Genomic DNA, 27,164 nt, shown 5'->3' with positions numbered 1-27,164 from the left:
ACTTAGGCATCGGTAAGCATCTAGCTTAGGTGCCAGTATTTAGGCCAAGAAAACCCTGGACTAGATAGGGTGTGCCTAAGATGACATGCACTATATACTTCATTCCCCAGTGCCTCTTATAGGATTGGGGCCTAAGGGCTTTTCTATCAATGACACTCTGAGTTGGGTGCTATTTATAGAATAGGACTAAGCACTAATATTGCATCAGTTGAAACCTATTATAAATCCCCAAACCTAAATTAAGTGTGGATTGGGTGTATTCTGTAATAGTATGCTCAAAACGTTAGAATGCCCACAATCTACCCTTGGCCAAGCCTGTTTTGTGGGATCCTCGTACTAGAATTTACATGTACAGTACCTTTTTATAGAACATACCTAACAAGATATGTGTGCAAATTGTAATTATTGCCAATTCGTGCCAATAATTGATCATGCTCAAAAATAGTTGATAATTGGCTTGTTATTAAATTAAATTATGCACACATACAAATTTGTGCTCAGAATTTTGTGCGCCTTATATAGAGTCTGGGAAGTAGCACTCAGGCAGGAGGGAGTGAGCATCTCTCCTGCCGATTGTTACTTGTGTTGGGGCTCTCCTACCCGCTTTGTCTGTTGCTGCTCTCCTGCGGGCTCAGCTGATCGCAATAGGGGAATCCCCAATCAGCTCAGCTGGCAAAACTCCGGCTCAGTTGATTGGGGATTTCCCTGTCACGATCAGCTCAGCTGGCTGAGAGAGCAGCGGTGGCAGACAGAAGAAAAACTCTTGTGCAGGCGCCAGGCACAGTTCCTCCCCCCTTTGACCAGTTGTGCTCTGTGTAAATAGCATGCAGTGGTATAGTAGGGGGGTGGGGGGCGTGGTCCGCACCAGATGTGGTACCCCTCCTGCTTTCCACCACCCCCTTCCTTTTCTCCCGTACCTATTTATCTTTGGCATGAGCAGTCACAAACTTGCTGCTCACGTTGGCTTCGGCGCTCTCTCTGACATCACTTCCGGGACTTGCACCTAGGAAGTGATGTCAGAGAGAGTGACGGAGCCAATTTGAGCAGCAAGTTTGTGGTTGCTCGTGCCGAAGAGAAAAAGGTATGGGAAAGGGAGGCATACGTGAGGCAGGGGGAGGGGCGCCACTGCCCCGGATGTCACTCACCCCCGCTACGCCACTGATAGCAGGCATATAATTTGCAGGCTCTTCATGCAGAGCATCACCCACTGCGGAAAAATTGCTCTCGCCATGGTATTTTTTTACCCTGGCATTGGAGCATTATACATAGGGGCCTGAGGCAGCCGTTTTAACAACTAGGCCTCTCCACCAATCCTTAATTAGTTAATGTGTAGCCCAAGAGCTTGTCTTGACGGGCGTAAAGTAACACGGGTTCTGGGAGGCATGTGTGTCGCCTGTTGAGACAAGTTGGGGGGGAGAGTGTTGTTAGGTAACGTTAGAATAGAGTAGGGCAGGAGTTATTCGCGCCGAAAGGCTGCGATGGGATTAGTCTGGGGACTAAGTGATGGCATGGAGGGATGTTATAAAGCCGGGACCTTGGAGGACTCGGTTCCTTTGCGGGGTCCTCCAGGGTGGATTTTTTCCCCACCTACCCACCCATGTTTGGGTGGCTATAGGGTAGCTCGGGAGGGCGGGTCTCCCGAGCTACTGAGAGCTATTTAACCTCTTCATAAGAGATTTGGCTGAGGGGCTTCGAGGTAAAATTACATTATTCGCCGATGATGCCAAACTATGCAACATAGTAGGCAACCGCACAACAGATGAAAGCAGAGTGCCCGACAAAAGCTCAATGCCCGACAGTATGACGCAGGACCTACTCCTGCTGGAGCATTGGTAAAAGACTTGGCAACTAAGTTTCAATGCCAAAAAATGTAAGGTCATGTACCTTGGCGGCAAATATCCATGCAGGACTTACACCCTAAATAGTGAGATCCTAGCAAGGACTGTAGCAGAATGTGACTTGGGGGTGATTATTAGCAAAGACATGAAGACTGCCAATCAAGTGGAGAAAGCTTCATCCAGGGCTAGACAAATCATGGGCTGTATCCGTAGAAGTTTCGTCAGCCGTAAGCCCGAGGTTATAATGCCGTTGTACAGATCCATGGTGAGACCCCATCTGGAATACTGTGTACAATTCTGGAGGCCGCATTATCAAAAAGATGTGCGGAGAGTTGAGTTGGTTCAGCGAATGGCCACCAGGATGGTCTCAGGATTCAAGGATCTCCCGTATGAGGAACGACTGGGTAAGTTGCAGCTGTACTCACTCGAGGAACGCAGAGAGAGAGGAGACATGATCGAGAAGTTCAAATATGTCACGAGCCGTATCAAGGTGGAAGAGGATCTCTTTTTCCTTAAAGGACCCACGGCAACAAGAGGGCATCCGTTGAAAATCAGGGGTGGGAAATTTCATGGCGACACCAGAAAATATTTCTTCACCGAAAGGGTGGTTGACTGCTGGAATAATCTTCCACAACAGGTAATTGAGACCAGCAGCGTGTCAGATTTTAAGAAAAGATGGGATTGGCATGTGGGATCTCTTCATGGAGGTAGTTAGGGGTGGGCCATTAGTGTGGGCAGACTAGATGGGCCGTGGCCCTTTTCTGCCGTCATTTTCTATGTTTCTATGCAGGGGCTCATCCGGCGATGAGCGGTGGGCAGGCTGGGAGCCGTGCCTTGGGATCAGGTGACCCGGTTAAAGGGGGGCATGAGGTCATGCCACCACCTCAGACACTTGCTGTTTGTGGCGGGGTCGGGGGCAATATGTTGCTGCGTACACTGGGTAGCTCAGGAGGAGCTTGCTGATGTTGTTAATTGATGTTAAATTGATAATGGACGTTAATATATGCAATGTTAATTTATTTGGCATGGTTGATCAATAAATAGAGCTGCGGCTATGTACCATAATTGAGTGTGCTGTATTATTAGTTGGTGTGGGCAAGAGGAAGAGGTGTGGGGTGTGGGGCGACAGTTGGGACTATCCAGATCCCGCTGTTACTTTTGGTCATTATACAATACACAAAATTAAAAAAATTGTTACCTTTTCCAAGCCAGTGGAATCATCAGCAAGTTCATCTGGAAGTAGTATAACCATGCTTAATTTCTTCTCACAATAAAAGAGTTCAAGGATCTTCATGTGCATCTCGGGTATGGAGGCCACTTTAAATTTACCATTCTGATACATCATTTTCACCAGCTTGCTCTCTCTCTTTAAAACACGCAGAAAAAAAAAATAACATTGTTAATTTTTTTTTTATTCAGTTATTCTAGGATGTATAAAAAAAAAACCCACACTAAATCCTTAAACAAGGCTAGAGCACAAGACGAAAAATCCAAACTGGATCTAATGGAGAGATTTTTTGAGGATCTCAAGCGCTCACAGCTAAAAGCCCGATGTATCTTACAAGCAGAAGCAGAGGTCGCAGGAACAACCGCAACAATTATTAAATCAAAGGACATCAGATTCAACTATTATTAACATCTCTGATCGTGTATTGACTCAGGAAGAGGAAAAAGTTCTGTCTAAGGGGCTAGCTTTTGTTCCTACAGCCCCGTTTGATTATTTTCAATTCCAAGTTGACTTGGAAAGATTTATAAGATCTTTATCTTTAAAAAAATTCTTTTATGATAAAGAACCTCAATGTGACAGATCGATAGTGACGAAGAAATCTACCTGGTGCCCTCCTGGCCCCCTGGACCCTCTCTTATATACTTTCAAACAACTGGTACTACAAGACGTAGCTAAATTACGATATAAAAAAATTGAAACTCATAATTTGACTAAAGATGAACATTATGCTCTACTTAAATTACAACAAGATCATTCTATAGTGATTAGTAGAGCAGACAAAGGCGGAGGAACAGTCATCTGGAATATGACGGACTATCGAAATAAATTGACTAAACAACTGTCAGATAGTACCACCTATGCTCTGTTGGATACAGATCCGACTCCACAATTGAAAGCTACAATTCTGGCCTTAACCCAAGAAGGGTTCGATGAAGGATATGTGACAAAAAGAGAATTTCAATTTCTAAACAGAGAACATAGTACTATCCCATGGATATACTTACTTCCGAAAATACATAAAAGATTAGATAAACCTCCTGGAAGACCAATCATCTCTTCGATTAATTCTATTCTCGAGCCTCTTTCCACATATGCTGATTACTTTTTGAAACCTATTGTAATGACAGGTAATTCTTACATTAAAGACACATCTCAGTTTCTGTTATGGCTACAAACTTTTGAGCTAGTTAATAAATCTATAACCCTGGTGACTTTGGATATAGTATCGCTCTATACATCATTACCTCAGGATAAATGTTTAGAAATTGCACATAAGGCGCTTCAATCTAGATGCCGCCCTCATCAAAGCCCCACTGCTTTTATTATGTCATTATTAAAATTGGCATTAACAAAAAATTTTTTTACAGATGGCAAAGATCTGTACTTACAAACAAAAGGGGTAGCCATGGGCGCTACTTGCGCTCCATCTATAGCATGTCTATACATGAAGCAGTATGAGGAAACGTATCTGGCATCTCACCAGTGGAGTCATTATATACTGGGTTGGAAAAGATACATCGATGATGTTTTCATGATCTGGCAGGGCTCTATTAACCAGCTACTAGAGTTTACAGAATGGTTAAATACCAATGATACCAATATTCAATTCACCAGAAATCAATCCACGGAAGGTATCAACTTTTTGGATACGTGGGTGAGTGTTAGTGATAATCATTTTGAAACCAAACTTTAAACCCACCGACACTACCAGCTTGTTACATTATGACAGTTGTCACCCTACTCCACTCAAAAATAGCTTGCCACTAGCCCAGTTTTTGCGTTTTAGACGCATCTGCACCCACAAAGCTGATTTTAAATCTTCAGCTAACAAATTAGCCAATAATTTAAGACACAAGGGGTATCCAGAAAAATATTTAAGAAAATCATACCGAAGAGCTAAATATAATCACCAAGAATGGTTATTACAACCTTCCAGTAAGAATAATTCTCAAAAAAGTTTCTCTACGGGAGAAGGTACTTATCCAGAATATGTTGAAGAAGTTCAGACTTTTGTACTTAGCTACAACATAGAATCCGAACATGTGGCGAATATCATTCATAACCACTGGAGGATAGTTCAAAATAATTCCTGTTTTGAAAATTCGAAGTTACGACTAACATACTCGAGGTCACGGAACTTAAAAGAATATCTGAGATTGCAACCCGATTCAGTACAAAAAGATCTTAGTAGAACCGTTGGGTTACACTCGAGCTGTGGGAAGTGTCAAGTCTGCCCTTTAAACATCCAGGGTGCAGTTTTCGTGAACCCTCTGGACCATAGAAAATATGAGTTAAAACATGTTACTACCTGTAGATCTGACCATGTGGTTTATTTAATCATATGTCCTTGCCAAAAAATCTATGTAGGTAAGACTACCAGGCAGTTCAATATACGTATGGCAGAACACAAGTCTTGTTTAAAACTTAAAAGAAAAGAGGCTCCGCTCGTAGCACACTGCTTAGAATATCACCATGTCTTTAAAGAATTAAAATGTATTATCATTGACTTGGTACCGGCATCTATAAGAGGTGGGGATAGGGGGAAAAAATTGTTACGATTAGAACAAAGGTGGATAGATCGCCTTCATAGCCTGCAACCATCTGGCCTAAACATAGCCATTAATTGGCAGGTTTTTATCTAATAGGTAAGCGTCACTAAGAATAACATTGAATTAAAACTAAGGGTTAAATTCCGGATATGACATCAGCTCCAATGTCTAAATGGCTCTGAATTTGAATAGAGTATTCTATTCCGGATGTGACATCAGACGCCTTCATATTTAACCCTCGAAGCCAGGTAGATTTTCTGAAGACGGCGAGAGATAAGTCGGGCACGTTGTGCCTCTGTACCATGGAGTCTTTCATTTGTTAGAACTGTTGCCGAGATAAATAGGTATGTTTAAAATGCGTAGTCCGACTGGCTGCTATAGGTTAACAACAACAAAGAAGTTTAGCTTAAAGTTTAACAACTGACGTAGAAAATGTAATACTTCCTTAGTTTTCGCAAGTCTGATATATTTGGCATTTCTATGAAAGTAGTTGCTATAAATCTTACTTCTAAACTATTAGAAAAGTGTTCAGATTTGGCTGAATGTTTATTAGTATAACCAGAAGTATCGCCATAGAGCGTTCATTAATACAAGCATTTAACACTATAAATTATTTATTATATTAACTAAGTTTTAAATATTATTCTGTTTTATTTTATAGTGCTACTGTTTGCACTTTCCCTGATGAAGCTCTTCTAAAATTTGTAAGAGCGAAACGGAGACCTTCCGTCGTCATCATGTCATCAAGCTAAGTACTCTATGACTTATACAGTGGAATATAGGAGTACCGGCTGTTAACCGAAAATCAGAATAATTAATAAATAATAAGTTTTTTCAAAAAAAGAATTAAAACAAGAATAAAAGAACAAAAAGAATGTTTTTGATAAATAATAAAGTAAATTGGAGAATTTAAAAGGACCGATGATAGCTCACTCTATGGTTATCAGCTTGTAAGATACATCGGGCTTTTAGCTGTGAGCGCTTGAGATCCTCAAAAAATCTCTCCATTAGATCCAGTTTGGATTTTTCGTCTTGTGCTCTAGCCTTGTTTAAGGATTTAGTGTGGTTCACAAAAATTTAGAGGTTACTTAAGATTTCAAAAAAAAAAAACCCCAACAACCTTGTTCACGCATCTAGGCCTTTACTATGAAATGAAAGCTTCATTGTTTATCTGTGTTATTTTATGAAACACAGTGCTATGAAGATTTATATACATATAAGTACATGATATGTACATATTCTGAGATACAATAGCATAAAAAGTAAGAAAATTTGATTGCTATCATATTTATTTATTCATTGTATTTGATATACTGTACTACTCTTATAAACAAGGAGACAGTGGTTTACAAAGACTCAGATCAAAAAGTCTTAAAATAACAGAATTTTCTAAACAAAAGCCTAACTTCAAATTCAACTTTAAAAAATGAAGACATAAATGATGGGAAAAAGACAAAGGGGAATAATATGGAATTGGCCCATGTTAAGTTGGTGTTCTCTGGTTAACTGTCCAAAATATATCCCCCAGGCAGACAACTAATATGTTATTAAAAATAAAGCCTCATCATAAAAAAATAGGTCTTGAGGTTCTTTTATATTTATGTATTTGGTGATTAATTAATATATTTCTGATGGATTATTGTGTAATTTTTCAAAAACGAATAAAGATTTATTAAAAAAAAAAATCTAATCTAATCTTCTATTTGTGTGTCACGCATATAATATGCAGGCTCAAGGCGACTTACAGAAAGAAGAAGGTAAAAAGAGGGCAGAGCAGGAAAGGAAGGAGGGGAAGGGGAGGAGAAGGGGAATGAGACTAACAAGCGGGAAGGATATAGACAGAGATTCAATTAATGTTCAGGTGTCAAAGAGAAGGGTTTTTAGTTTCTTCCGGAACATGGTATAACTAGGCTCTGTTCTGATAGTTTCTGCCAGGTCATTCCAAGTTTTCACTCCCAGGAAGGTTATCATAGAGTGAAATATACATTTGTATTTGAGATTTTTTGTGGTTGGAAGATTTAATTGTATCCTGTTCAGGGTTCTACGAGAGGCAGACCATGCCGTTGAGAATAGTTGGATAAAAGGAGCCGCTGAATTTCCATGGAGGATGCGATGAATGATGCATGATAATGAAGGGAATAGACTTATTAGATAAAGGCAGGTTGTTCACCCTCTCCAAGGTAGGGAGAACGAAGGACACTCTCTAAAGTTAAAAGGGGATAGATTCCGTACAAACATAAGGAAGTTCTTCTTCACCCAGAGAGTGGTAGAAAACTGGAATGCTCTTCTGGAGGCTGTTATAGGGGAAAACACCCTCCAGGGATTCAAGACAAAGTTAGACAAGTTCCTGCTGAACCAGAACGTACGCAGGTAAGGCTAGTCTCAGGGCACTGGTCTTTGACCTAAGGGCTGCCGCGAGAGGGGACTGCTGGGCACGATGGACCGCTGGTCTGACCCAGCAGCGGCAATTCTTATGTTCTTACGTCCTTATGATGTTTTGAATTTTATTTCTGATGGGATGGATAGCCGGTGTAGTTGTTTGATGAAGGTTGAAATAGTCATAACTATCTAGACTAGCATCTAGGCTCAGGTTATGTGATAAGGAATTCTATGTAGTTCTTGAAACATCTGAAAACATCAAAATTTTACTATTCAGAAAAAGAACTTCTTTCAATCCAGAAAAAAGGTGAAGAAGTGCATCTTTTTGTCCTGATGAAATACAAATGTTACAAGATGTGTTGAACACATAATAACTTCCTCTTGAGAATTCTCTAATATATTTGAAATATCCAAAGGACTTTCAGACGTTGCTGGAGGCAAAGCTTCAGAATCAGAAGAGGAAGGCTTTTTTTGAGAAACTGGCAGAAAATATACTTTATGTAGAGGAGGAAGTCCACCATCGGGATATTTAAAAACTTCTTTCAAAAACTTGTGAAAAGTTTCCTTAGGTGTCATAGTCAGTGTCTTAGGGAAGTTTAATAATCTTAAATTCAATTGTTTGGTATAATTCTCCAAATTTTCTATTTTTCTCAACAATAGTAGTTTGTCCTGGACTATAGTTCCACAAGTAGATTTTACTCCCTGCACCGACTGTTCTAAGGAACTAATTTTTTCTCCCTGGGTGTTCAAGTCCTCTTCAAATTTTTTCAACCTTAAAGTTTAAGCCTGAGCAAGAGGAAAGATTCCCAGACATACATTGTAAAGGTGCTGGTCCCGCGGGACTGAGCGAGATTTCGCTTCCTAGAGCCGATGCTTCCTTCGTGTCTGGCTCAGCAGGAGCACCTCAGGGTGAGGATGTGAAGAAGCCCATGAGTACTCCCTGCTGTGTTAAGGTAGGTTCGGGCTGTCGGGCTGAAGCAGCTACTCTACCTCATCTCTTTGGCATAGCAAATTATTGCTCAGAATGAGCTGTAAAGCAGGAAAAAAAAAATCTCCTCTGGCAGAAGGGAAACTCAGAGCGTCCTACCACTACGATGCCATCTTGTCTCCCCGTATCTGAGATAATTTCACGGTAAGAGGGAATAACGAAGTGATTTTGGTCTAAGGATCTAAGGGCTCACGTTGGACAATAGGGAGTCAAGTATATATAAAGGTAGAGAGTGATTCAGTGGTGCGTATTTTCAAGATGCTGAAACATGGTACCATGTTTGGTTCTATATGAGATAATAAACATCATTTTTGGACACTGTACCCAGGAAGAAGACAGCGCTGGGGCCCCCCCTGGAAAGATTGGCAGCGTTGGCCTCCCCCCCGGGAGATCAACAACACCGCCCTCCCCCCGGCATCGACATCAACAAACCAGAATAAGTGACATCAGAGGGGGTGTACCGGCAGATGCAAGGAGTTGCAGCAAGGTCCCGCGATGACTGCGTCTGCCAACCATCCCCTCTGACATCACTTCTTCCCTGAGCAGAGCCAGCAGATGCAGTCATCGTGGGACCTTGCAGCAACTCCATGCATCTGCCAGTCCACCCCCTTCAACGTGACGTTCCTGGAAATGTAGACAGCGGGATAGTTCCTATTCAGTTTGCTGGAGTGTGGTCCGGGACTTTGCTTTCCACAGTGGTGATGGCCGGGGAGAGGGTTGGAGTTTGGTCCGGAAGTCGCTCACTTCCTATCGCTAGCAATTATACCGGTCTCCGCAGCACCAGGTGGACAGAGCCTGAGCCGACGCTGGGAGGAGAGAGGTGGAGTGGGCCAGGGATATTCGTATAGTTCTGACCTCCTCCCCATGCTCCCCACCACTACTAATGACAATGGCTTCCCCTTCTCAGGGCAGGTCCAGGAGAAAACTTTGCTTTTAGAAAGCTTCGGCGAAGGTGAGGGGAAAGGAGGGAGATGGCCCAATAACAGGAAGAGGTGCTTTAGGTTTAGGAGGACAGACGCTGAATGGAAGGGGGTGGGGGGTAAGTGAGAGAGTGGCACAGACACTGAATGGAAGTGTGTGTGTGTATGGGGGCTGAGTGAGGGGCACAGATGCTGAATGGAAGTGTGGGGGTGAGAGAGGGGCACAGATGGTGAATGGAATTGTGTGTGTGTGTGTGGGGGGGGGAGGTGAGAAAGGGGCACAGACACTGAATGGAAGTGGGGGGAAGACATTGAATGGAAGAGGGGAACTTGTGTGCCTAGGGGCCCTTGATGAATTAATCCTGCCCTGATCGTGGCAGCTTAGCTGCAGTGGCTATGCTCGATTAGCTTTTTTCCAGTGGTGTACCTAGCATATGTGACACTTGGGGACCATCATTTTTTGACACCCCCCCATCTGTAAGAAAAACATGATTTTTAGTAACAAGCCACAAGTCACACATGAGTACCTAGGAAAAGGCAGCATCTTACATATGCAGCAAGCAGTACAACATCAATATACCCATTGTAAAACTAAACAAGCCAGACTAGTACAAATCAATCCTGCAGTCAATTCTAACAAAAAACCATGTCTTTCAAACACACAGAACACAGAAAACACCTTCGCCTAGTATGGAATATGTCATCACAAACTAACCCCTCTCCCCTTTACAAAACTGTAGTGTGGATTTTAGCCATGGTGGTAACAGCTCTGACGCTCATAGAATTCTGAGCATCAGAACTGCTACCACCACGGCTGGTGCTAAAAAACGCTCCACAGTTTTGTAAAAGGGGGGATAAAATAGAAATACATAGATAAAGGTTAAATTGAACCAGTAAGAAGCTGGACTCTGCATACAGTGCACCACAGAAACAGTGACACATGTCTCCTAAGGCAATAAATAAATATAAAAATTTTTTCTACCTTTGACTTCTGTGGTTTCTGCTTTCCTCATCTTTTTGTAATTCTCTTCCTTCCATCCACTGTGTGCTGTCTCTCTTCCCCTATATGGCATCTTCTCTCCTTCTATGCCCCTTCCAGAAACTGTATGCCTCCCCCTTCCATCTCTCCTTTCACCCCCATTGGTCTGGCATCTCTCTCCTCTCCTTCCCTCTCCCACACCTCTCCTCTGCAATCCGTTTCCCTTTTTTCCCTCATTTTCCTTTTCAATTTATTTTCTGCATCTGTCTAGATTACGTTCTTACTACCCTCTCATCAATGTCCTTTTCTACTGTCTACCTAAAACTTGCCACCTCTTTCCCTCACCCCTCCAGTGTTTCCCTAACTCAATCTTTTTCTCCCCATCATGTGCCCTCCTTTTATTTATCCCCTCCTTCCATTATGTACCCTCTTTCTCCAACCCTCCCATCTAGTACCTTCTCCTCTCTCTGTCCACTTCCATCCAGCGTCTGCTCCCCTCTTTCTCTCCTCCCATTTCCTTCCTGCATTTGCTCCCTTATCTCTCCCATCTGCACTTCCATCCAGCATAGGCTCCCCACTACTATCCAATGTCTGCCCTTTCTCTCACCATCCACCCCTCTTCAATCAGCATCTGCCCCCTTTCTCTCCCTCCAATATCCTTCCCCCTTATGTCTCTCCCCTTTCTCTGTACATCAGTTCTATCAGTACCACCCTTTCAGACCACCCTGCCCCCTTTCTTTCCCTCCACCACTCTTCCATTCCAGCAATCCTGCTCCTTTCTCTCCCTTCATGCAGTAAGGTCCCACGATGATTGTAGCTGCCGGCTGCCAGTCCACCCCACTCCAACGTACTTGCTCTGGAGTGGACTCAGCAGCCGTATACTGGAAGGTCCCATGATGACTCGTCTGCTGACTTTGCTCTAGAAGAAGTAAGTTACGTCGGAGGGGGTGGACCTGGCAGACGCAGGGAATTTTGACAAAGTACCGCAATGACTGCGTCTGCCGGGTCCACCTCCTCTGACGTAACTTACTTCTTCCGGAGCAGAGCCGGCAGACGAGTCAGCGCGGGACTTTCCTGCACATCAGCACGGCTGCCCACTCTGCTGCAGAGAAAGTAAGTCAGAGGTAACGTGATCATTTATTTTTTTCATCAAAAGGGGACATCTATTAATTGACTGTGCATCCTGTCTTTCATTTCTTTCTTTCTGCACTCAGGCCCAACAATTGTCCCTTTCTATTCCCTCCCTCCTTCCTTCCCATGTCCTTAATGCCCCAGTGCCTCTTTCCTATGTCCATAGTGCCCTCGGCGCCTCCGTCCCGAGAACGGAGGAAGGAGCTCTATGGGAGTCTATGCTGACTGAGAAGCAGTCAGAACCACTGGCAGTGAATGACTGGGACATGGAGGAGGACCAGGTTGGAGGGGGGAGGTAGGATTGTAGCGGCGTGGCCAGAGGAAATGAAGGGCAGGAGGACCCAGACCTGGCCAGCTGTGCACCCCCCCAAGCCGTGTACCCGGGGCTGACATACCCCCCCGGCCCCCCCTTGGTACGCCACTGCATTTTTCCATTTCATCTGTCTGCTTCTTCAGGAGCCATCCTTTAAATTTTAGCTGCCAGCAATTTTTATCAGAGCTCATATCTCCCTGTGCGAATCAAATAAGAAACTGCTAGATTTGGAGCACCATTCCATAATAAAGATTCTTACAAAAGAAGGGGAAAAGCCAAAGGAGATCCATGAACACATGACTGCAGTTTATGGTGAGTCTGCTCCATCATCCTACAAAATAAAATTTTGGAGCAAGCAGTTTAAGTGGGGTAGAGAGTCCATTGGAAATGACCCTCACACTGGATGGCCTGTGGAAGCAACAGAAATGTGCATGAAAGTTGAGGATTTAATTTTGTCACACAGATGAATTAAGGTTTCCCTAATAGCTGAAGAAACGGACATCTTGAAGGTACAGTTTGGAAAATAATTAATGAAAAGTTGATCAAGTTCAAGGTTAGTGCAAGATGGGTTCCAAGAATGCTGATGCCGTGTCAGAAGGCCACGAGGCTCCAGTGCTGTCAGGAGATCTTGGAGATGCTCCGTGAAGACCAACTCCCTCTTCTATTAAACTGCGCTAGCAGTTTCTAGCACAGAGAGCTGCGCTGAATGGCCTATGAACCCTATGAGCGTCGGGAGCAGTGGGGGCCATTCAGCGCCATTCCCCGTGCTAGAAACTGCTAGCGCAGTTTAATAGAAGAGGCCCCAAGTGAATTTTTTTCCATCATTTGGTGACTGGAGATGAGATTTGGGTCTATTACAGAAATCCTGAGTCCAAAATGGAGTCAATGCAGTAGATACACAAATCATCCCCTACCGCAAAAAAGTTCAAAACAGAAAATTAGCAGGCAAAGTTTTAGCAACTGTCTTCTGGGATGATGAAGTACTTTTGCTTCTGGAATTCTTGTCACAAAACAACCATAACTGGGGAGAGTTACACCAACACAATGATCACTTTGCTGAGTCAATTAAGGAGAAAAGATGAGGAAAATTCACAGCAGGTGTGCTGCTTCTTCACGACAATGCCAGTGCACATGTCATGACAATTACAGGCTGCCATCTGGGAATGTAGGTTTCAGCAGCTGTACCATCCACCCTACAGTCCTGACCTGGCTCCCTTGGATTACTTCCTGATCCGAGTTTTGAAGAAATCTCTCCGTGGGCAGTAGTTTTCAAGTGACGAAGATGTCAAGGAAGCTGTGACATCCTGGTTTGCAGGTCAAACAGAAGAATTATTTTCAAGAGGGTTAAAATCATTGCAGGAAAAGTGGATGAAGTATATGGAGCTATCAGGGGACTATATTGAAAAATAAAACAAAGGTTTTTTGAAAATGCTTTTCTTTCCTACTAAGGTAGATAAATTATTGAACACCTCTCTTATGTGCATAAGTACTAGACACAATTCTGAAAACAATGCACCTAAATCACATGGGCATAACAAAAATCTATACCACAGCAAAAAGGAAATGTAGCCCCACGTGTAAAAATATAAAACAAGAAAGGAGTGGGGAAGGGACACGATCAACCAAACTTAGGAGCATTCAATTGATTGAGAATACAAAAATAAAATAATGCGTCTACACCACTGGTCCCCAAACCCTGTCCTGGGGGACCCCCAGCCAGTCGGGTTTTCAAGATATCCCTAATGAATATGCATGAGAGAGATTTGCATATAATGGAAGTGACAGGTATGCAAATCTCTCTCATGCATATTCATTAGGGATATCTTGAAAACCCGACTGGCTGGGGGTCCCCTAGGACAGGGTTTGGGAACCACTGATCTACACAAAGGTATGCAGGTCTAACATAAGAGTTTCTCAATCCTTATGGAAATGGACCCCAACATGGTCTGTGTTTCGGCTGTAAAAGCATTCAGCAGCGACATCATTCGGCTTTAGCAGAAGCTCGCAGCATTTTCCGGTCTTACATTTGGACTCAGATTAAGCAGCAAGCTCCTAACAAGATGGTTAGAGCAGTGGTTCCCAACCCTGTCCTGGAGGACCACCAGGCCACTCTGGTTTTCAGGCTAGCCCTAATGAATATGCATGGAGCAGATTTGTATGCCTGTCACTTCCATTATATGCAAATCTCTCTCATGCATATTCATTAGGGCTAGCCTGAAAACCCGATTGGCCTGGTGGTCCTCCAGGACAGGGTTGGGAACCACTGGGTTAGAGCATTGCATTAGTATTCTATAACAGCTGTCATAGTGGAACTGGAAAAGATACACTTCTCCCTCCGTATTCGCTGTGTTAGGGGATTAACAGAACCGCAAATATCTTTTTCATACGTTATTCGCTGTTTTCTATTAAAAACCATCGTGAATATGGTGAAACCGCGAATAACATGGTGGGAGACCTGGCCTGTTCCTGAAGGAGAGGCAACACATGGTGAAGAAAGTGCTGGGAATCGGCGATTTTCTCTGTAAATGCTTGGAATCGGCGATTTCTCTATGCAAGCTGACGTAATTTGGGGGGAGGAGCCAGCAAGCTAAAAACCGCAAATAATCGAAACCGCGATTGCTGAAACCGTGAATATGGAGGGAGAAGTGTATAGAGATTGGCGGTCAAAATGATTATGGGGATGGAATGACTCTCATATGTGTGAAAGCTAAAAAGGTTAAGGCTCTTCAGCTTAGAGAACAGAGGCTGAGGAGAAATATGTTAAGAGGTCTAGAAATCGAAAGTGGAGCGGAATGGGTGCACACAAATTGCCTGTTTACTCTTTCAAAAAGTTCAAAGTCTAGGGGACTCTCTATGAAGTGACAAAGTAGCATATTTGAAACACATAGGAGAAAATATTTTTTCACTCCAAGTATAGTTATGCTCTGGAATTCATTGCCGGAGCACGTGTACAAACAGTTAATGTAGCTGGGTTTCAAAAAAGGCTTTGTCAAATGTCTGGAGGAAAAATCTAGAAACTGTTATTAATGCAAACCTAGGAGGAGCTACAGCTAATCCCTGAGGTAAAGTAGCATGGAATCTTGTTAATTTGGGGGATACTACCAGGTACTTCATACCCGGACTGGCCACTGTTGTGAACAGGATACTAGGATAGATTGACCTTTGACTCAGGACAACAACTCTTATCTTCTTATGAGATCCACTGTAGGTTTCCAGTCTTAATCTTTTTGTATTTTCTCTTCCAGCCAACTCCTTTGGAAACCACACTATTGTTTTTATTTTCTTTCATAAGTTAACAATTTGTACCCATATTCTAACCACTTTTGTTATAGCTATTGTCCTTCTACTGCCCAAATGTCCTCCTAAAGTGCCAGGGTTTCCTTAAGGTGCAGTTAAATTCACACATTGTTATCAGAAGCGTAGCCACGTTTGATATCATAGGGAGCAGGCCTTTTGCAAAACAGGCATCAGTGTGAAGATGAAAGGCCAATCCGCATAGGCCCCATTTTATTCAAAATCTGTTTGGGGGAGTGGCTGCTCCCCTTGCACCCCACCTAGCTATGCTTCTAATTGTTATATAAATACCTTATTCAGATGGAACTGCATTTCTTTTGTATTTTCTTTTTTAAATTCCTTGTCCCACTTTGCATTGAAGTAGACGGCATTCACCACGACAAGACTGGTTTCTGGTTGAATAGAACCTTGAGTGAACAGGTCCTTAATTTTACCTTGGAAAAAACCAAACATTTTTAAAGTTGCTGTGTGTATGTTTTCAATAGCAGTTCAGTGTTTCATGGCATGAAAAAAGACAAAAGGCTATAAATTCTAGGACAAACGATTTCTTATACTATTTCAATTTCTAGAGTCTTTTCTGCACAGTAGCAACAAGGCAAAGTAAGTTTAAACACATTATGTTATGTTATATTCCACCGAATCCTCACAAAATAGAGTTCTAGGCACATGCAACAGATACATGCAATGTAAAATAAGATCTCTAAGACCTAGATTCACTAAACTCATCTTTCCGATCCGATCCGTGGGCAATCTGTGGCCATCTTGCCGAGCGACCGATTCACTGAAGAGTCCCCATGCAAATGATCTGATCGGACGCACGCCCACAAGCGATCCCATGGATTACTGTAGAGCGATCGAGACGTATGCGCAGGAAGTATTTCAACTTCATGAGCTCCGCTCCCATTCTGCGTTTAGGCAGGGACCCGGGAAAGCCCCGCCCACTCTCTATAATATCCACCCAATCAGCACTACAGGAGGAAGGTTGCCAAGTGGAATGCACTTCATTATATGCTAGCAGTTATCTGACATAGTTAAAAATTGCTTGCCCGACAACTCAAATTACTGTTGTTTTAGGACTTTTGCTGTGCAGCCAGACTACGGAATAGAACATGCTTTAAACCCACAGGTTAAAACTGCGGGTTAAAACCGTGGGCTGGCAGAGAGCAGAGCGCTTTTTGCACAAGGGATGTGTTTTATTTTGATGGCTTCAGGGCTGCAGGGCTGGGAGTTCAGGGCGGCAGAGAGCAGGACAGTTGGCAAGGACATGAACGACTGATCCTCAGCAGTCGCTTCTTTTTGGATCGGCCAGCCCAATCGATGTTCCTTATTCTGTTTAGTGAATCGCTGCTATCCTACTTTGCATGCCATTTCCCCTCATTTGCATGTGTGGATCGGATTGGGCAGAAGGTTAGTGAATCAGGTCAAGGTTGCAAACTGGTTGGGACATGATCGGTAAGCTTAGTGAATCTAGCCCTAAGACAGCAGGCTTCTACTAATATTATGTTTACATAGAGTAAACATTCAGTTCAAAGTCTAAATTTCCTTAAGCCCCTAACAAGGGCTTCTTGAACAGCCATGTTTTTAAAACTTTGTGAAACAGTGCACATGTGGTAGTTGTCTGGTATTCAATGGGGAGAACATAAGCAATGCCTCTGCTGGGTCAGACCTGAGGTCCATCGTGCTCAGCAGTCCGCTCACGTGGTGGCCCAACAGGTCTAGGACCTGTGCAATAATCCTCTATCTATACCAGGGGTCTCAAAGTCCCTCCTTGAGGGCCGCAATCCAGTCGGGTTTCCTGGATTTCCCCAATGAATATGCATGAGATCTGTGCATGCACTGATTTCAATGCATATTCATTGGGGAAATCCTGAAAACCCGACTGGATTGCGGCCCTCAAGGAGGGACTTTGAGATCCCTGATCTATACCCCTCTATTCCCTTTTCCAGCAGGAAATTGTCCAATCCATTTTTGAACCCCAGTACCGTACTCTGCCCTATTACGTTCTCTGGAAGCGCATTCCAGGTGTCCACCACATGTTGGGTAAAGAAGAACTTCCTAGCATTCATTTTGAATCTGTCCCCTTTCAACTTTTCTGAATGCCCTCTTGTTCTTTTATTATTCAAAAGTTTGAAGAATCTGTCCCTCTCTACTCTCTCTATGCCCTTCATGATCTTATAAGTCTCTATCATATCCCCTCTAAGTCTCCTCTTCTCCAGGGAAAAGAGACCCAGTTTCTCCAATCTCTCAGCGTATGAAAGGTTTTCCATCCCCTTTAACAAATGCGTCGCTCTCCTCTGAACCCTCTCGAGTAACGCCATGTCCTTCTTAAGTTCCATACTTTTGCAATTTGATAGTTAAATGATTTGCCTTATATTTTATATTTTTCAGAGTAGGGAAATATAGGATCAGGTGGATGGAATTACGATGATCGACAGATCTTCCCAATATCTTAGTAAATCTGGGGAAGCTATATGGAGCATCTCCATGTAATGTTTTGAATGCCAAGCAACATAACTTGAACTGTATTTGCTTTTCTATTGATAATTAGTGTAGCTCTATAAGTGGCGGCATGACGTGGTCAAATCTTGATTTGTAATATATAAGTTATCAGCTGAAGTTTTTTCATTAATTTCCTGGAAATACATGAAAGCAGTGCATTGCTGTAGTTTGGTATAGAATGCATGGTCAAATGTACTAGTATCCTACAGTGTTGTTGGAAAAAGTAGGATCTGATCCTTCTTCATTTCTGTAGTGTATGGAAAGATTTCCGGACTATGTTGGTAACGTGGTCTTCCAAACTTAGAGAACTGTCTAAAATGACTCCCAGAACTTTTGAGGTTTTCTCAGTGTTGAAGTTGGTGCCATTTGTGAGAGCAATGGAAAATGGCCAACCACAATAGGTGTTGGTTTTTTTTTTTAAATTCTTTATTTATAGTTTCCAACAATTTTACAAGAAAAATAAACTTCTTGTCAAGCAATACAATATGAATTTGATACTAATACAAGCAAAATAAAAAGTAGTATAATTAATTATCCCTCGTTAGCCAACAAATACGGGGGGTGGGGGATTAAGCAGAAAAATAACAACTTGAGGCTTATAAAAGGAAAAATATTCAAAGAAAGGCTATAACACTACACTTTACTTGCTATCTCTTTTAACACTGGTTCAACTTCAAGCCATCTTTTTCAGTTCCAGGAAGGATTTTAACTGATCAGGAAGAAAAAATACATATTTAAGTTGTGCATATTTTACAATGCACTTACAAGGGTATGTTTAGTTTGAATGACATAGTGTGGTGACCGTATTAGTCTACTCTTCAGGATAATATGTAGAAATAAAACAAAAACGTAAAGGAAAAATAATACCTTTTTTTATTGGACTAACTTACCACCTCCTTTAGAAAGCCACGCTAGCACTCAGGTTGGAGGTCTTACCGCTGCAGCTGTCGCTAAAAACATTAATGCAGCTTTGTAAAGGAGGAAAAGTTAGTCCAAAAGAAGGATATTTTTTCCTTTATGTTTTTATTATATTTCTACATATTACCTTGATGTTTAGTTTGAGATTGTACTGTATTAATCATCTTTGCACTTTAGTTAATGCTTTTGATAGCATGGTGGTCATGACTGCTTGATTCAGGCCTGCAGAAATTAATAGGGAAACATTACCTGCATATAAAAAGAGCCATTCCCCAGGTCTGAGAGCAATCAAATTTAGTGTGGACTTAAAGATGTTGTATAATAGTGGTGAGATAGGAGATCCTTGTCGTATACCGTAAGCCATGTCAAATGCCGCTGAGACATCAAATTATAATAGCAGCATTTGTCCTCCCATACTTAATACTGATCTTACCCTAGATACCTAATCAGTCAAGCATGTTTGTATACTGTGTAGATTTCTGAACCCAAGTTGGGAGGGTGACAGTAGATTCCAGTAGTTTCTTAGTAGATACTTTGATTTTTTTCTTGTGCATGAAAAAAGACTGGGACTTGGGTGTGATGGTATGTGATAATGATCTTTAGGTGACCAAACAGGTTGAAAAGGCAATGGCAAAAGCTAGAAGGATTCTAGTGTGCATAGGGAGAGAAATGGCCAATAGGAAAAAAGGAGGTATTGATGCTCCTGTGCCCATTTAAAAAAAAAAAAAAAAAGGTTAGACAGGAAAGTGTCTGGTCTTGAATAGTCGCTTTTTTTGGATCGCTAAAAACGATCACTTTTTTAGTGCATTGGGAAGTCATGTTAGAGCATCAATCGCTCTACTAGTTTACATGACATTTCAATGATAATGAGCTTATTTGCATGGTCAGATCGGGGAATGAGCGATTGTGCAGAAAACCACTGGTGAGCCGCTTTCTTCATCGGGTCGGTAAAAGTGATCACTGCTAAAGCTGTTAAAACAGGTGTAGTGACGATCGCTGGCTTTAGTATGTGAATGGAGTGTGGGTTCTCCTTTGTCTGGTTGAGGTGGTTTGGATTAGGCAGTTGTTCAGGTAGATTGGGCTGTCGCCGTTCATGGTTTTAAATAGTAGACAGTAGAACTTGAATTGTATTCTTGTTTGTAGTCTTCACATATTGAGGAAAGTGAGATCCTGCTTCCGCCAACAACATTTTGCTGTCCTTGAACAATCAATCATTCTTTCCAGACTGGACTATTGTAATTCCATCTATCTAAGTCTAACCAATAAAAATCTTCAAAGATTTCAGCGAATCCAGAACACTGCGGCTAGGTTGATCTTCGCCAAAAGCAAATTTGACCATGTTTCCCCGCTTCTGTCAAAACTTCAGTAGCTTCCGGTGATTTCTAGGATTCACTTTAAATGTACCTGCCTAATATTCAAGATCCTACATGGCATTCTTCCTCCCCTAATTCCACTATCCTGGAATTCTTCGAGACCTGACACTACCAGATCCGCCCATAAACTCAAACTATCTTTCCCTCGTTAAAAGGCGTCATGTATGCAGGTAAATTAGGGAAATCCCTTTTCTTCAAATTCATTGAGATTTGGAATAACCTCCCTGCCCCGAAAGCATCTGAAAACCTGGCTTTTCTCCAAAACATAAAGCTATCTATTTAAAATGTAAAGCTAGCTATCCTCTTCATAACCTCTAATTTCTTATTATGTTCTTCCCTCATTTATTGAATTTACCTGTAAACCTTGCTGAGCTCTATCTTTATGGAGATGATACGGTATACAAACTTAAGGTTTAGTTTAGTTTAGTTTGTATTGGTAGCCAGTGTGAGTGGAGGTACGCCTCGGTGATGTGGTCATGTTTCCTCAGTGAGTAGATGAGTCTCAGAGCTGTGTTTTGGACTGTTTGTAGTTGTTTAATCATGGATGCAGGGCAGGGGAGATAGAGAATGTTGCAATAATCTAGAAAACCCAGCACTAGGGCCTGGATTAAGATCCGGAATTGTGTTTTGTTGAAGAATTTTCACACTTGTGTTAAGTTTCTCATGATTGCGAAGGATTTCTGTATTGTTTTATTGATTTGTGGTTGCATGGTACAGCACCTGTCTATCGTCATTCCCAGTAGTTTTAGAGTGGGTTGCATGGGGAATGTGGTTGAGTTAATTACTAGGTTTGTTATGGATGGGGTTTTATCATTTTCGAGGAGAATGAATTTTGTTTTGTCTGGGTTTAGTTTCAGTTTGTGGTCTTTCATCCATGTTGTTATTGTTTCTAATGTTTTGTGTAGAGTCTTTCGTGGAGGGTTTTGGTTGATCAAAAGGGAGAAGAATGGTGATGTCGTCTGCGTAGCTGTAGGAGACTAGGTCTAATTTGTCTAGATAGGTGCTGAGGGGCGCGATGTAGAGGTTGAAGAGTGTGGGGGATAAAGGGGATCCTTGGGGTACGCCGCAGGGGTTTGAAGTGGGCTGCTGTTTAGGCCTACCTCAAAGATGACCTCACACGCTATATACTGATTTCAATAAGTATATATTTATTTAGTCAATCAATAACAGCTTACAGCAATAAAGTATTTAGCATATAGCGTAACAGAATAATGTGATCCTCAGGCCTGAGGGTCCTCTGGTGTCTGTTCTAATCACTTCCTCTTAAAGGCCTGTTTTTATACATTTCCTAGTGGCCAACACCACGTTGGCCTAAATCACATGATACATCCTTATTGGCTATTTTCCTATGCATTACTGCATAACTACATTCATTTATTGGCTGGTTTACCTGCGTCATGTTATACGTTCGCTCTGTTTACCGTAAGACCTAACCAATTCCGAGCATCAAACCCCCTCCCAACTGTAACACATTTCTGACACCTGCCATTAGATGATAATTCTTAAGAATTCTATCTTCTGAGAATTCTATCTTCTGACCATGGTCTGTGTTTACCTTTTCATGATATCTGGCTGGGTGGGCCCTGGTGCCAAACCGCAGCATTAGGACCTGTTATTTTCTCTCAAGCTTCACTGACACAGTAGTTAACTTAGCTTAAAGACTGGGTATTTCCCCATCCTTGTATGCCTTCTGGTAAATGGTGTGAAATATCTTTTCACAGTTAATCTACTGTTTCTATCAGCTGCAGAGATAGATAAGGTAGATGTCAGTTGCAGGGAGAGAGACAGAGAGAAAAGTTTCTGTGAGCTTTGGCTTTTCTTAGTTATCCTACTTCACCTGTTCTGTCTTCAGGACTTAAAAGGATTTTCCCATATCAGAATGTTTCCATGATTTCCCTTCTTTCCATCTTCCTCCTCCTCTCAGGTTGGACCAGGGTTCTGACTTTTCATTGCTTGATTTTACTCTGTAGGATCTGGACTTTAAGAATCCTTGAAACCATGCGTGCACTTTGTCCGTGATTCCAATTGTATCCAGAATTTGTAGAAGACTGTTATGATCTACCAGGTCAAATGCTGTGGTGAGATCTAGTTGTATGAGGAGCATTTTTTTGCCTGTGCTGAGGTGTTGTCTAGCTGTGTCCAGGAGGGATCCTAGTAGTGTTTCAGTGCTATAATTGGTTCTGAAACCAGATTGTGTATGGTGGAGTATGTTGTGGTTTTCTAGATAGTCGGTGAGGAGTTTGGCTACTATGCCTTCCATTATTTTGACATAAAGTGGTATTGAGGCTATGGGTCTGTAGTTGGATGCTTGATCTGTTGCTCTTTTAGGGTCTTTTAGGTCTGGGGTGATGATGATTTTGCTGAGGTCTTGTGGGAAAAGGCCGTCTGTGAGCATTGTTTGCGTGCATTGTAGGAGGAGAGAGTGGAATTTGATGCTGGCGTTTTTAGTAGATATGGAGGGCAGTGGTTTAGGTCACAGGCTGCATGACTGCATTTTTTCTGTCTGCTGCTGTTGATTCTTTGTCTGAGGGGGTTATTGTGATCTCATCTAGGAGTGTTGGGTTTCCAATGAGGTTAGTCCTGGCATTAGTGATTTTATTTTTAAAGTGTTCAGCTAGAAGGGTGGCTGAGGGGGGAGGAGTGTTTTTGGCCAGGTAAGGTTTGGTGTCTGAGTTCTTTCAGTATTTGGAATAGTTTTTTAGTGTCTTGGGTTTCTCTGCTTATTAGGTTGGTGTAGTGTTTTTTTTTTTCTTTTAGTTGTAGCTTGTATTGTAGGATGAGTTTTCTCCATGCGGTTTTCATGGGTTCTTGGTTAGTTTTTCTCCATTTTTTTTCCAGTTGTCTGCATTGTCTTTTGAGTAGAGTAATTCGTTGTCGAACCATTTGTCAGATCGTCTGCCGATTCTGGTTTTCGTTTGTATTGGGGGCTAGCTCATTTAAGGTGGCTTTACTTAAGCTGCTCCATTGTGATCTGAAGTCTATGGGTCAGAATCTTGGATTAATTAGTCTGTTTTTGACCAGAATTTGGAGGGGTCGATATGTTTACGTGAGTTGTAGGTTAGTTTTTGGAATTTTGGTTTGGATTTGCTTTCAGCCCAATTGATATTGAAGGAATATGTGTAGTGGTCTGACCAGAGTAATTGAGACCATTTTCCATTTGATGTCTGAAAATCTGGGAGAAAGGGCTGTTGCGTCATGAAGACTGCGATGTCAATTTGATGACCTTTTTCATGAGTGGTTTGTGGATCTAGGATCTTGTATGTTAAGGTTTCGAGAAAGGATAGTAGGTTTTCTACTTGTTTGGAGGAGTGGTCTTCGAGGTGGAGGTTTAGATCTCTAGGATTAGGGTGTAGGATGTCGTTAGTGAATTTGGGTATATGAAATCTTCAAACTCAAGTTTTGCTGTGTTCCAATTCCCTGGTGTTATGCAGCATAGCATGCAAGTTATGGATCCTTTAAGCGTGGAGCATGAAAGTTGGCATGCTAGAAGGTACGTGTTCAAATCCAGACTTAAAACCCACTTTTTTGAAACTATGTTTATCCGACCCTAGCAACTTGTAAAAGCACACATATCTATGGTCATTCTCTCTTTACTCCTCTACCTCTAAGTCAGGGATAGGGAACTCCGGTCCTCGAGAGCCGTATTCCAGTCGGGTTTTCAGGATTTCCCCAATGAATATGCATTGAAAGCAGTGCATGCAAACAGATCTCAGGCATATTCATTGAGGAAATCCTGAAAACTCGACTGGAATACGGCTCTCGAGGACCGGAGTTCCCTACCCCTGCTCCAAATCCTTTGTGTTTTCCCACCTGAGATACATTTATAAATCACTTTTGTCCTGCATGTCTGACATATTTAGATTATAAGCTCTTTGAGCAAGGATGATCTCTTGTATGTTTGTTGTACAGCGCTGCATGCATCTGATAGTGCTTTAGAAATAATAAATAGTAGCAGTAGTAGGATGGAGTTGGTCCAGAGGAAGGCAATTAAAATGGTTAATGGTCTATGTCAGCGATGGCGAATCTATGGCACGCGTGCCAGTTGTGGCACGCGAAGGCCTTGCAGCTGGCACGCGGGAAGGTCCGCAATAGAGAGCTGCACGGGAACGGGGCTGGATGTACTAAGTCGCGCGGCTTTTCTCCCTACCTGCTCTGCTTGCAGCACAGAGCCGAATGGAAGTCTTCCCGACGTCAGCGCTGACGTCGGAGGGAGGGAGGGCTGACGTCGGGAAGACTTCCGTTCGGCTCTGTACTGCAGGCAGGGTAGGTAAGGAGGAGTAGCCTCGAGGCTACCAAGGGAGGGGGGCGGTCCGCCCCGCCCCGTGTGCAGCACAGCCGGCCAGGTCCCCTTACTTTTGTGGCGCTAACCCGACCAACCGGGCCGCCATCAGGGCAGGCGGGTGCAATGCCCAGCAAATTTAGATGCCCGCCCGACTGTCATCTGCCGAATCCTGCTGCCGCCACTGCTTAATGCACAGCCTGAAGAGCCGCCGAAAAACCCGCCGGACTTTAAACAAAAAAACCCCCCAGCAAGCGACTCGAACCCGGCTTCCCTCCGAAACCGGAAGTTACGTTACTTTGGGCCTTTCTCGCTGCCAGGTCCTGCCTACTTTCTGTTTCCGTGAAGGCAGGACCCGGCAACGAGAAAGACCCGAAGTAAGCAAGAGCAGCAAGTTGTAAACTTCCCTCTGTCGCTGCCCTTTGGGAGATAGGTCAGTGACCAAGGGAAACTTGCAACTTGCCTTTGTCTGTAGCGAATCTGCCGGGTGTGTGAGACGGGGGGGGGGGGAATGGGAGGAGTAATGCTGCTGCACCCAATTAGGGGGGGAGGGGGAAGAGAAATGCTGCTTCTGCTGTGCCCAATTGGGGGGGAGAGAAATGCTGATGATACTGCTGTACTCAGTGGGGGGAGGGGGAAGAGAAATACTGCTGTACCCAATTGGGGAGAGAGAGGGAGGAGGGAGAAGGAAGATCAGGAAAAGGAGGAAAGAGATGCAAAGACCATGGGACGGAGGGAAAGGAGATACCATACCATGGAGTGGAAGAGAGAGATGTCAGGGCATATTGGGGGGGGAGGGGGAAGCAGGGCCAGATTAAAGGATAGGCCCTGTAGGCACAGGCCTAGGGCCCGAAATAGTCAGGGGGGCCTGCCAGTGCTGTGCTTTGGGGCCTCACCCTTGCTGGATTCGCTGGCAGCAGCAGCAGCCTCATCATCATCCCGGGCGAATCCCAACCCGATCCGACCCTCCTATCTCTCCCTCCTTCCCTCATCAGTGACGTGCCAGAGGGAATCACGGCAGGAGAAAGTCCTGAAGCAGCATGTTTAGAGTCTCGTGATGGGAGGGAGGGAGAGTTAGGAGGGTCGTGGGGGGGAGAGTAGCAGTCTGCCCCGGGTGTTCGACCTGGCGTCATGAACTTCTTCGGCTAACATCAGCATTTACAATTCACTGCTGTTGCCAGCTTCAGGCCTTCCTCTCCGCCGGGTCCTGCCTACTTCTGTTTCCATGAAGGCAGGACCCGACAGAGAAGAAGGCCTGAAGCTGGCAACAGCAGCAAATTGTGAATGCTGCTGCCTGAAGAAGTTCATGACGCCAGGTCATGGGTGACAGAAGGAGGAAAGGGAGCAGAGGGGGAGAGACTTGCTGCACCCAACTGGAGGGAGAAAGAAGATGAGGGAGGGAATGGAATGAGATGCCAGGGATTGGAGGGAAGGGAGGGAGGAAGAGATGCCAGGGCATGGAGGGAAGGAGGAAAGTATGCCAGACCAAGGGAAAAGGAAGGAGGAGAAGACAAAGCATGGAGGGGGAGGGAGAGATGGAAGAAAAGGAAAGGAGTGAGATGCTAGAGAATCAGGGAAGGGAAGATACCAGACTATGGGGTGCGAAGGAAAGAAAGGAGAAGAGAGAGATGCCAGAACATAGAGGACGGAATGGTGACAGAGAGAGAAAAATGGAGAGGTGGCAGAGCTGAAATCAATCATGTACAAAGGAGAAGAGAAGGGGCACAGGATAGACAGTTTATTGAAGGAGCATAAAAAGAGGGAAGATGCCATATGGAACGGGGAGAGGGCAGACAGTGGATGGAAGGGGCTGATGCTGTATGGAAGACAGAGCGGACAGAAGCTGGCTAGAAAGAAGAGTGAAGACAAGATGATTAAAGCAAAAACGACAAAAGGTAGAAAAAATTGTTTTGTTGCTTTACGTAGAATCAAGTAGTATTGTATCTATTGATTAAAGTTTATAAATAGGAAATAGAAATAGGGCAGTTTTTTTGGGACTAAACCCTTTTCCTCAGGTCAGGACAGGATACCATAACAGCAGGGGTGCCCAAATGGTCGAGTGCGATCGACCAGTAGATCGCAAAGGCAATGTGAGTCGATCGCGTTGCCTTGGCAATCTTTTTCTTCCTGCCTCCCTGAGCCAGGCCAGGCGTGTAGAAGCGCCGGACTCACAAGACTTCACTTCCGAAGTCAATTCTGACGTCAGAGAGGAAGTTCTGGGCCAGCCAATCGCTGCCTGGCTGGCTTGGAACTTCCTCTCCGTCGTTAGAATTCACATCAGACGTGAAGTCTTGTGAGTCCGGCGCTTGTACATTCTTGGCCTGGCTCATGGAAGCAGGGAGAAATCGGCATGGTGGCTTAGGGGGTAGGGAAAGAATCGGGGAAGTGGAGAAATTGGCGCGATGGCTTGGGGGGGAAGGGGGGAGAGAGAAAGAAAGAGACAGAAAGAAAAGGGGAGGGGCAGAAAGAAAAATAT

The 27,164-nt window shown here is 43.4% G+C and overlaps 1 protein-coding gene across 3 annotated transcripts in view; it reads right to left on the bottom strand.

Annotated features, from left to right (window-relative positions):
• The window catches only part of LOC117353647 (serpin B4-like), an 86,670-nt gene that overhangs the window by 10,101 nt on the left and 49,405 nt on the right, over positions 1 to 27,164 (bottom strand). For all 3 annotated transcript variants that reach the window (XM_033929825.1, XM_033929826.1, XM_033929824.1), the window contains exons 6-7: positions 15,911 to 16,053; positions 3,037 to 3,204 (exon numbers count right to left, since the gene is read on the bottom strand). In XM_033929825.1, the coding sequence (XP_033785716.1) occupies positions 3,037 to 3,204; positions 15,911 to 16,053 (311 nt within the window). The remainder of the gene's footprint in view (positions 1 to 3,036; positions 3,205 to 15,910; positions 16,054 to 27,164) is intronic.

Source organism: Geotrypetes seraphini, chromosome 2, assembly GCF_902459505.1.
Source record: "Geotrypetes seraphini chromosome 2, aGeoSer1.1, whole genome shotgun sequence".
Taxonomy (NCBI): Eukaryota; Metazoa; Chordata; class Amphibia; order Gymnophiona; family Dermophiidae; genus Geotrypetes; species Geotrypetes seraphini.
Note: the sequence above shows the minus strand (reverse complement) of the source record. Positions and strands in the feature narration are given on the sequence as shown.